General features: G+C 42.9%; 1 protein-coding gene across 1 annotated transcript; it reads left to right on the forward strand.

The window, feature by feature from the left end:
• Positions 1-905: 905 nt before the first annotated feature.
• atg9b (autophagy related 9B) lies at positions 906-12,161 on the forward strand (the record flags this gene model as incomplete). Its single annotated transcript, XM_083653404.1, has 13 exons — positions 906-1,014; positions 1,440-1,483; positions 2,207-2,271; positions 3,511-3,681; positions 6,318-6,459; positions 6,671-7,419; positions 8,180-8,333; positions 8,615-8,794; positions 9,004-9,249; positions 10,376-10,617; positions 10,778-10,871; positions 11,012-11,096; positions 11,961-12,161. 13 exons carry the CDS (start codon positions 906-908, stop codon positions 12,110-12,112), a joined length of 2,433 nt encoding a protein of 810 aa, XP_083509530.1. The 3' UTR covers positions 12,113-12,161.

Here is a 12,161-nt window from a genome sequence, read left to right on the forward strand (position 1 = left end):
TATTTAATGAATAGCACGTTTCCTAGGTTAAATTCCACTAATCTATAAGCTCGGAACGCACGACCTGCAGGCTGCCATATTACCCAGAGTGCATTTCTCTCGAGCAAAGTGCAGAGCTCATCTTTATTTTGGTGTTTTTATGACACAAAGTAGACGGCGTTATTTTATAATAAGCCATTTTCTGGGGAGTTTCTGTAAATTATAAGCGACTCCCGCCATACTTCTGAAAAACAGAAGTATTTTTTTTCTTTAGTAAAACTAAAAACTACAACTATATACGGAAGTGACGCTAACTAAAAACAGTGACGTCAACGATGTTTTGTTGACATTTTGTGAAAGACAAAACAGAGTGGAGACACAGATGGTTTATTTTGGGAAACCTAGTGACCTCGATTGAATACTAAAGTTGACCGTGAATAGGTCTATCTACTGAGCGAGCTCAAGAAAAGTCTAGTCCAAGCAACACGAAGGGAGACTCAGCGGATGGACCAAGTCGGGAACAAAACAAATCGTTGCACCCTTTTTGACTACCCGAGTGGCTGAATCATTGGCTAGCCACCAGACATTTGGCTGAGTTAGCTATACCATTATGTAGGTATAGAACTACTGCACTGTCTCGGTACAGACGATTTGTTTGCGGTTTTACTCTCACACTTTTTAACCGCTACTCAGTATTAACGTTAACAAAGTTGGACGAGATCATGACACGGTAGATGCACGCGTGCTACGCTGACACTGGCCATCCAACATAGCAAGTTGGCTAATGTTGACGGTAGCTAGCGTTAGCTAACCTAATTGGTCCAGCCGCTGCTAGCTAAAATTAAGAGGCTGTATTCGTGCATTTTCACAAGTGTCTACTAAAACTGTCTCAGTATTATGGAGTGACTGTAAGAATGTGAAGCACAATGGCCAACTTTGAAGCTTACCAGGAGTATCAGAGAATTGAGGACTTTGAGGAGGACTCACCGCCAGGGGAGGAGGATTTACTGGTGCATGTGCCAGAGGCCCTGAAAGGTAAACATGTCAAAATGCATACGTTATAGCTGTTTGAATAGCTAACTGCACAGACAGGTTTCTCTGATTATTTTTGACATTTGACGTGATGTTTTAACTTAATGTAGCTAATGTTGTCTGCGTTTATCCTTGTCTTCTGTTAATGTGTTGTGCAATGTTCTGTGTTGTGTAATGTATTTTTGTGTTTACACGTGGACGCCAGAGTAGCTGGAGCTATTAATGGGGATCAAAACAATAAATCAATGTACCTAATAACTTGGCAATTTTAAAAAGTAATTGAGAGTACATTTTACAGTGGGTTTACAGCCAAAGATATAGATACGTTTCGATATAGCCTGTATCATTATGTAGTAGATAATGATAATTATGTAGTACATAATGCAGCTATGTATGTAACCTAATGCTTTATGCTCATTCTCTTACAGACTCATGGCACCACATCAAGAACCTGGACAACTTCTTCACAAGGATATCCTTTTTTGTACTGTCAACTTATTTGTAACTGGTTTCTTGTCACACATATATATCCTAGAAACAGAGCGAGCTTTCTAGCCTGCCATGCCTCATCCTTGTCCTCCTTGCCCTCCTCCTCCTCATCGCTCATTTCTACCGTACCTCATTGATTATCCCTCGAGGTCTCGCCCGCACAAACTGTAATGACTTCATTTTAATGTAGAATGCAAAGGACATGTAACTGGTTTGTTAAACTCGCATTCCAGGAATATTGTATTTACCGCAGCTCTTTACCGCGGCTAGTCAACACTCCAAGCCGTTCAGGCAGCACTCTTGCCTTGGCGTGTCCGCACCAGTCCACACGGAAGCAGCCTGCTGCCCCGGTTCTCTCCGGAGCCCACTCCCGTAACGCCAGAACACGCTCGATTTGGGGGTGGAACACACCAGGATTGGCCAATGCCAACTCCAGTCCCCAGAACTGTCAAATCAAATAATCGACACGCTATGGCCCGCCTCTCAACCCTCTTTCATCTCAGAATATCTGTTTTCAGTCTGATACGTCACCGACCCTCTCTGAGACCCGGTTCATGTGGTCTTTAAATGCTTTCTTTGTTCTTTCTTTTGTTCGCCCCAAAAGCCCCTCCTCACTGCTTGCCATATCATGACATGAATGTGTGCAATTGAAAGTGGAAACCACTGTCTGTATATATCTTATATTTACCTTAACTGCACTATCCACATCTATCATTTTCATCAAAAGAATGGCTTTGCTTGTATGATGTTGACAGAGTTCTTCGAACTCATGTAAGTATTCAGTATAAAATCTTAATTTCTATTACAAAATGAATACATCATAGGACATAAATAGGAATATACTTTTAATTAGGAGCATCAGTATTAGTGTACAATTCTGAGTGGGACCTTTGTTTTCAGTTAGATCTGGCTGCAGTTATCTTGCTGGTAATATTTCATGTTGTTATGACAGTTGAGAATGCTTCAGGCTTCAACATGAACAAGCTCAGCCAGAAGATCTGTCACAACAGCTATACTTAAATCTCACAAGAAATACCTATTGCCCCCAAACAAAACTTAATTTTGTTCTAAATCATCATCTATTAATTTAATGCTTTTCTATTAAACAAATGATTTTGTGTGACATATTCTTTTTAGCCTAAGTCTCTTGTCTGAAAAAATAAATCTCATCGGGCTGGTTGGAGTATGAACCAACATACACATGGACAGTGTTTGATTTCTACTTTAAATTCCCACTTGAATGGGAATCATTTTTGGGGAAATGCTCACATCTACAGCCTTTGCCAAGTGTTGGCACATTCAGGATAGGATAGTGACTGCTTAGTTCGTTGGCCTGAGATTGTTGTTGTTGTTGTTGTTGTTGTTGTTGTTGTTGTTGTTGTTGTTGTTGTTGTTCTTCTTCTTCTTCTTTTTTTGCTGGCTCCAGGTCAGTAGGGCATCCTTATTATTTGATCAGAATCAGAATCACTTTTATTGCCACAATATGCAAGTTACTGTACATACTACATACAAGGAATTTGTCTTAGTGTCTGTATGCAGCATTGCGGTCAGGTCAATATACATTAATAAAGAAGTAGGGAAGATAACTGTGTTCTGTGGATATTTAATCCTGAATTTGTGTTGAATTTACAGTCTGAGCTAAATAGGTGATCTGGTGTTTGTCTGATTCTAACAGTGGGTTCATTCACATGGGGCCCCTCCATTAATGAGCTTGGGAAAATCCATCTCCATCATGATGACAGCTGAAAACAAACCTCAGCCTGTCATCATATTCCTTGTCAATAGATTACTGTGCTGCGCATTATGCTTGCAAAGTCTTAACCACCGTATTATTATAATCAAATCAACTGTCTATTGATATGCAGAACAAATACCATTGTCTGTGACTTGATGTTAAAAATGACCTTGAATATTAAATTGTATGTTACCATCACTTTCACAGATTTGCTCAATCTGTCATTAAGCATGAACACAATTAATCTATTCCCCCCCCCTCCCTCCTTGTCACAGTCAGTTTCTGTTTGTTGTCACTTTCACAACGTTCCTATTCAACTGCGTGGAGTATGATGTCCTGTTTGCCAACCGAGCAGTCAACCACACCGGGCCGGGACAGAACCCCTTGGACAGAAACAAGGTCACTCTGCCAGATGCCATCCTACCTAGCCAGCAGTGCACTCAGAGGTAATCATGCATAATAGTTATTATGGAGAGCTTCTAGGTGTGTGAGACTGGGCTTATGTGGAATTGCTGTAAGTTTTTTTCTGACACAGTTAAGCTGGTTGGGAAGGGGGGGGGGGGTGAGTGAAAGAAATATGATGAGGCTATCCTCTCATTACAGGGACCACTGAAATTGCAGATTGGGTACTGTGTTCTCAAGCAGTTCTAGGCTATGGTAGTGATAGGGACTCTTTAGAGACAGCAAAACCTTATCAGGCCTTTGGAGGGAAATCATTTGTCTGGCCTAATTAAGTTGTAATCATACATTTAAAACCTAATAATTGCTTATTGGATTCTGTCAACTATGCTTTGAAACTGCAAGATACAGTCACATTCATAGGCTAGGAATATGGAGCAGTGGCCTACTTTACCGTACCCTGTGCGTCTCTTTCTTCAACCCAGGCCAGAATATGAAGACAGCTCTCATGTATTTAAAATGGCAGGCAAAAAAATAATAATAATAATAACGCTTAGCACTTTAAAATAAATATTTAACTTTAGTAGAACATTTCCACCTTTTAGCACACAAAACCCCATATGAGATCATGAACAGTTAACTACCATTATTGGCTGACCTGAGTATCCGTAGTGATGTTTTAATTTGAATTGCTTGTACTCTTCACACATAGTCCAAAAAGACACAACTACCACAGAAACTATGGCAATGTGACTCAGATGTTACATTTGCATTGTCATTTTTTTTTACATCTGTTTATTGGTATTTTTCAGTTAACCGACAGAAAGCAGTGCATACAAATTGTATCAAATGTTACAAAAACAACAGCGTTCTTATGCACACTCACACAGCATAATACAGAATAAATATGATCAAAAGTACAAAGCTACTTTACATGGTGAGTATTGACATCCTACCATAGGTATAACCTAGCCTTTGTGGCAGAGTTATAACAAAGTTGATTGCCTAGCTTCTACATAATCAATGAAGGGTTGCAAAGTCTTGTAAAATGTCTCAGTAGAAGCTTGTAAGGTGAATCTGAGTTTTTCTAGTTTAAGGTGTTGCATGACGTCTATGGACGTCTAATCCATATAGTTTGATTGGGGGGCTGTGCCTGTTTCCAGTTCAATATCAATCTGCGTGCCAAAAGTGTTATAAACATTGTGCTGACTGTCCTCTCCCGGTATCCCAAATAAAGCCAGCTACCTCGTGTCCCAGGACATCTGACAGAGCTTTAAACGTAGAGTTCCAGAAATGTGATCATTTTGGACATAGCTAGAACATGTAGGTGTATTATCATTTTGAAGACCTCTGCCTAATTACAATCATTGATCACAAGTTGGGAGGGGAAAAAAGTCTGAATACCTATGGTGACAACTGATTACCAGGTCAGTTAGTGCTAAAGGTTTGATTGATTGTTTGTTTGTTTGTTTGTTTGTTTGTTTATTTATTTATTTATTTATTTATTTATTTATTTATTTATTTATTTATTTATTTATTTATTTATTTATTTATTTATTTATTTTTAACCAAAAAGTACAAGGTGCACGTGGAATTGTTTGACCAAAGTCAAACCTCGTTTTAAGTTTGTTTACTTCATAGTGCAAGTGAAACTTGTTTCCGAGAAACTTGTTTCTGACTCAGTTATTTTAGGCACACGTGCGTTGAAGAGATTAGGGTTTATCTACAGAGCAAAGCTGATCCTAGCCTAGTGGTTTTGTTTCATGTTGAATGCTTCAAAGCTGATGCGTAAGGGCAAATGAATGCTTCTAGTGTACAACACGGATTACGAGGAAGTTATTTTGTTGTGCGCTATGTTCAGAGTGCTATTAGGAAATGGGGCAGATGTAATTGATAGCTTCTGTGTGGTAAAGCTGGCTAACTTAGACACTGACAACTTGGCTGGGCCAGCATGCTGATAAACACATGACACCTCACTAGCTGGCTGCAAGGCATAGACCACCCCCACCCCCGTCATCTTTTTCCAAGATGTAGCCTAGCCGATGCTTGTTTTTCTCTTGCTAGTCTAGTAGGCTTATCATCAATTTGCCCATGAGCTGCTGGACCATAGCGGAATAATCGTTTATATCAATATCATCTCTATTTTTCTCATACGATCTTTAACCCCTCTCTGATTTCCATTTTAATTTAAACCCAGATACTTGTCCCTCCATCATTCTACCATCTTGTTTGTTTCTATTCAATTAAATAATTCAAGAGACCAACAGCAATCACACTAACACTGGCTACTGTGGTACATGTACAGTATAGATTTCCTGATATCCAGGGTTGTCTTGTTTTGACACAGGATACTCAGAAGCTTCCTTCCTTATTTGTGGATTCAAGTATGTTGGCTCTTGAATGCGCAACATGTAAACAAGAACTTGGTGTCTGAATGCATTACATACAGCAACAGTTGCAAAATTCCTCATCTGTTTATCATGTGTAGTGAATATATACATATACAAACATGAGGGTGGGGGCCTGGGAGGGGTCATGCTTGCACCCTTGAATACCCGCTTTAGATGGTTGTCCTTATAATTCTGAATCCCAGATGCCTTTATGAGCCCGCTTCTGTTTTGAGCAATTTGTCAGATTATCTTCCTCTCTTTGCTATCCCTTCATCCTTTCTGTTTCTATTCAGCATCCAAGAGAACAGCTGGATCATATTCCTCCTTATCATGGCAGCCATCTTCTGGCTCTATCGGCTTATCAAAGTCTTCTGCAACGTTCTGAGCTACTGGGAGATTCGGCAGTTCTACATCAAAGCACTGAAGATCAGAATGGTAAGGCGTGTTCTATACATGGAGCAATAGGTCATCCACAACAACATTTTGAAAATAGCTGTTTTGAGCTTATGAATGACCAGAAATGAAATGACAAACAATCCTAGGGTGATGTCACTGATCTGTGTCACAGATCTGAGGTTTGGTGTCATGTTTTGTCTCCGTATTAGTCACTCAAGTTTCCCTTATGCTCCTTTCCACCTTCTCCCAGGATGAACTGTGCAACTTCACATGGCAGGAAGTCCAGGACCGGCTCATCAGCTTGCAACGAGAGCAGCAGATGTGCATCCACAAGAAGGAGCTGACAGAGCTTGACATCTATCACCGCATCCTGCGATTCAAGAATTACATGGTGGCCATGGTCAACAAATCTCTGCTACCTGTGCAGCTGCAGCTCCCCCTGCTGGGCAATGTGGTCTTCCTCACCCAGGGCCTGAAGTACAACTTTGAGCTCATCCTCTTCTGGGGGCCTGGCTCGCTTTTTCAGAATAAGTGGAACCTGCACCCCAAGTACAAGCGGGCTGGAAACCGCCTGGAGCTTGCCCAGCAGCTTAGCAGGGTTATCCTGATGATGGGCTTGACCAACCTGCTGCTCTGCCCGTTCATCCTGGTGTGGCAGGTGCTCTACGCCTTCTTCAGCTACACGGAGGTGATCCGACGAGAGCCTGGAAGCCTGGGCGCGCGACGCTGGTCCCTCTACGGCCGGCTGTACCTGCGACACTTCAACGAGCTGGACCACGAGCTGCATGGGCGTTTGGGTCGCGGCTACAAACCCACCTCCAAGTACATGAACTCCTTTACATCGCCGCTGCTGTCTGTGATGGCTAAGAATGTGGCCTTCTTCTCAGGCTCAGTGTTGGCTGTGCTCATTGCCCTGACGGTCTACGACGAGGACGTGCTGACGGTGCAGCACATTCTGACTGCTATCACTGTGCTGGGAGTGGTTATCACGATCACCAGGTGAGGGCAGCAGCTGGAGGGTAACACATTAGCCGTCGGTTCACTCAGTCATTCGCTCACTCACTATTCCCCATGTAGTGTTTATCATAAGAGTTCACTATTAGTAAACTATATGGGGAACGATCAAATGAGTTTCGCACATTACCTCACTCCTTTGGTAAACATGACCGCATTGCATTGTGGTATATGGGAGAAAATGTAGGGTGCATTTGCTCTTCGCTAGAATTTGTAGTGCATTGTGGGTATTTTATAGTGTATATAGTGAATCAAATTAACAGTTGCGTATTCGGACACTAGTAAAAGAAAATGGCGAATACACTTTATCGTCGTCTCTGTAATAGGGAACAGTTTGGAACAGGGCTAGTGTTTCTGGCAGAGTTTTATCTAGATCTCTCAGGGTAGTTTTCAGTCGGGGACCTGTTTCTTCCACGGCCCATTGCTGGACCACTCTTGTGTTGCACTTTAAGAAAGAGTCATCATTTTATTTAGTGTTCTTATTTTGTTTATTTTGTATACAATATACAGACAGTTGGGCTTGAATGGCACTTCTAAGAGGGGCTGCTATTTCATGTACCAGTGTTATGATCCTACCTACCAATTATTCATGGAGTCATGAAAACTTTTCTTGTCTCTTAAATGGTCACACATTTTCAGTCCGAAAAGCAAACCTCTAGACATTCCTAATTCACTTCTCTGACATGCTAAGGTAATGCTGTGGTGGATTTTTTTAATGATTTGTTGTGCTCCCAACCTACGCCAGGTCCTTCATCCCAGATGAGCATATGGTGTGGTGTCCAGAACAGCTGTTGCAGTGCGTGTTGGCATACATTCACTACATGCCAGACCACTGGAGGGGCAATGCTAACAAGGGCGAGACCCGCGACGAAGTAGCACAGCTGTTCCAGTACAAAGCGGTGAGGAAGGCATAAACTCTGTGGATAGACAACTCATTTGTCACACTCACAACTGAAATTATGGATGAGTTTTGGCTGTGATTGATGTATTTTTCCATGTAGCACCTGGTCAATGCAAAAACATGAGACTAGACACAATATGACACAAATGATTTATTGATGTACTGTATTTTGTTAATTGATTTTAAAGGTTGTATTTAAAAGCTGGCAAAATTTATCATTTTGAATTTGACTATATTTAAAATTCGATGCATTATAAGTGCTGTCTTTGTGCAAATCAGGTGTTCATCTTGGAGGAGTTGCTCAGTCCTATTGTCACGCCCTTCATCCTCATCTTCCACCTGAGGAACAAGTCGCTGGAGATCATTGACTTCTTCCGGAACTTCACCGTGGAGGTGATTGGAGTCGGGGACATCTGCTCCTTCGCACAGATGGACATCCGACGCCATGGAAACCCAATGGTAAGGCTGAGTACTTCTGTTGCGTAGGATTCACCTAGTTATTCAACATTTATGTTTTCTGTGCCAATCCAGTCATTAGCTTTCTGTAGCGGGAGAGTGGATGACTCTCAACAAGTTGGGGTTACAGTAAATGTTTCATTTCTAGATCGTTCTCTCAACGTTTTGATAGTTGCTCTGATTCATTTTTCTATCCTCTGATGTCTTTGCAGTGGATGTCCGAGGGCCAGACAGAGGCTTCTGTCTACCAGCAGGCTGAGAACGGAAAGACAGAGTTGTCCCTCATGCACTTCACCATCAAGAACCCGCGCTGGCAGCCCCCCCAGGAGAGCTCCGTGTTCATCAGCCATCTGAAGGAGAAGGTGCACCATGACGCCCAGGGAGGCCCCTCCACCCAGCTGCTGCTCTCTGAGGCTCCTCTCTGCACCTCGCTGCTGTCCAACAACTCTGCATCTGGGGTAAGAAACCCTGAGGACCATGTCAGTGATACAAACAAGAAAGATATTTAAAAAAAAATGCGACGTGGAGGCGAAGAACCCTCTCCTTCAGTTTGGGTCTACTACTTACTGTAGCTAGTTTCACCTTTCATAACAACTGTACGGGAGGGGGGGCTTATATAACTCACCCGTTTAGAGTAAAGAAGAAAAGACTATGTTTTGGCGTGATTGACAGTTAGCCTGTCCAGTGATCGCGCAGCTTGCCAATCACGGACCAATAGCAGGCGTAGCTGCGGCTCTGGGAAACCCCTGGTCTTGTTCTGTCTCGCACGAGCTGCGCAAGAACCCCAAGATGGCGACAGGCCAATAAAATATTCAGATTTCTTTAGAAGGTTACAGTTTAGGTAGCGGATGAATTTAGAACAGTGATTACCGATTGTGTGTGTTAAACAGTACCATTTAATTTAAAATTTAACCTGCCGGCCAATCAGAAGAGTTTTCTCCCAGACCATGATATAGGACAAATCAGCGTGACGTCACTTGCCACCCAGAAATGCGGAACCCCACGGCAGTTATTAGTATGAGTTGTGCCAAACAAACATTAATATCTCAAAAACTATACATCACATCGCTTATCTTTTGACATTCTGAGTGAGAGCAGAAGTAGCTCAAGAGTTTGATGTATAATATATGCATGTCATATTAATGTGTGAACTGTCGTACTTTTTAAAATGTAAACAGAGTTAGCCGGCTAGAGTCAGACACTCAAGCCTCCCAAAGCTAAGGCTCCATAGGGTTCCATTGCCGTTGCCACCCAGTGACGCGGTTTGTTTACCAAAATGCTGCTCAGCTGATCCCTCGTAGAAGTAAGTAAGAAGGTCTACTCAGGTAGAATTATTCACTTAAGTGTCACAGCTTACATGTATGTCCTTAACGCACACTTCAGCTTTATAGACTATATATACAGTAGACTTATATATAGACTTTATAGACTTATAGATTATGGTTTTCACCATTGCAAGGCAGGAAAAAACTCTGCTCATTAACGTTCGTTAACTAAGGCAGAGTCCGCTCGTTAAGGGCACATGTTGGAAAGATGAGAGAGGAAGAATTTACTTAATGTATTGATGTGTGTCGTTGTGTCCAGCCTGACAGCGTATTGGCCAGTGTCCTGGCCCACCCCATTCTCACTGCGTCTGGACTGCCGGGGCGCGACCGCCACGCCCGCCCACCGAGCAGCACGGCCGCCTCTGCGGCGGCTAGCGTCTTGGCCTCTCTGTCCACCTCTCAGCCCGCACACGCCGGCCGCAGCCGCTCACATGGCCTCCTGCCCCTTTCCACCCACCCAGAGAGCACCATGTACCGCAGCGATCGCACCCTCATCCACAGGTAACTCATCATCAGCCTTTGCATTCTCTACTGGCCTAATGGCAGTATAGATTTGACCTCTTGATTACATACTGCATCTGGATTAGTGTTTAGTGACACTGATAAATGTGTAGCCGTAGACTAATCTGTGGCTTTGGATAACACAGTGTGTCTCTCTCAGTATGTCTGACAGCGACTCTCGTATCCGGAGCAATGCACTGCTTTCAGAGTTTGCCTCAGCGGAGATGAGCCTCCATGCCATCTACATGCACGAGGTAATTTCCTGACCACGAACAGACGATCATATTTATCCTGGAGCTAGTTCTCTGTGGTTTGCCTGGAGGTTTGTGTTGTTGTTGTAGTGTTGGTGTAGCACTCTGTTCTGCTGTGCCGTGATGCCTGCCTGTCTCTCCAGGTCCACCAGCAGAGCTCCCAGCCCCAGAGAACTTCAGGGCAGTGGCAGAACCCAGTGCCGATGAGAGAGCTACGCACCAACGCTGGTAAATCAAAATATTAATTTTGAAGGCCCTTCCGGCCTCTGTGTGGGGGGGAAAGGGAAACAAACTCATAAGGAGTTCTCTTTTTTGCATAGAATGAGGATTGTAAGCCTTTCAAAAACAAGGCTAGGTCAAACCCTAGCATATGGCCGCGCCATGAAAAACGTTGATGAAGCTGTTGGTTGTAGCAGGCAGCGGCTTCAGTGACGTTACTCGACCCCTTCATGTAGTTGTTTTGCTGTCACAAGTCTGCAGTGGAGGCACTTTATTTCAGTAAGTTACAGCAGCGAACATACTCTAATGCATGGCTTCTCTGTGACGTTCTAAGTTCTTTTCATGCTTAAAAATGTAGATATCGTCACACGGAGCATCCTCATATCTAAATAAATAATTGCAATTTAGTGTCCAAACTAGGGGTGCACCGATCGATCGGCAAGCAATCTGTATCGGCCGATTTTGACCTCAAATATGCGATCGGCTGATTGCCGATATTTTTTTATATAATTTTTTTTTTTTTTTTTTTTTATAAAAAAAAAAGCCCTATCACTAATCAGGCTTTCCAACGATATAAAATACAATGCCAATTGGTATTATTAAAGGGGAGAAATAATCGACCGAAAGTTTCCAAACTTTTTTTGTTTGTTTATATATCGGTGATCGGTAATCGGTGATCGGTTGGGCAGATATTTCCCATAGGCGATCGGCAATCGGTGATCGGTGGCAAAAAACGTGATCGGTGCACCCCTAGTCCAAACTAAGTCTGAAAGTAAGACCCAACTGCTGGCTCGCTGCAGAGCATGGACTCTGGATCCTGTGTTCTTCTTCTGCATTGACTGGATTCTGCCTGTATGTCCTCGCTCTCATCAGGTTTCCAGGCACATAGTGGCCTTGCTGCCAGCAGCTCCATGCCCACCACGCTCCACCTGGGCGGCTGGAGAGAGGAAGAGGAGGAGGATGAAGGAGAACAGGAGATTAACAGTGGCTCTGCTCCAGAGCAGCGCACCAGGAGTAGTTGTTGAAGTGCCTTATGTCATAGGGTATGTGCTCTCTCTAACTAACTCTATAAGA

This window comes from Poromitra crassiceps, assembly GCF_964638095.1.
Source record: "Poromitra crassiceps genome assembly, chromosome: 17".
Lineage (NCBI taxonomy): Eukaryota > Metazoa > Chordata > Actinopteri > Beryciformes > Melamphaidae > Poromitra > Poromitra crassiceps.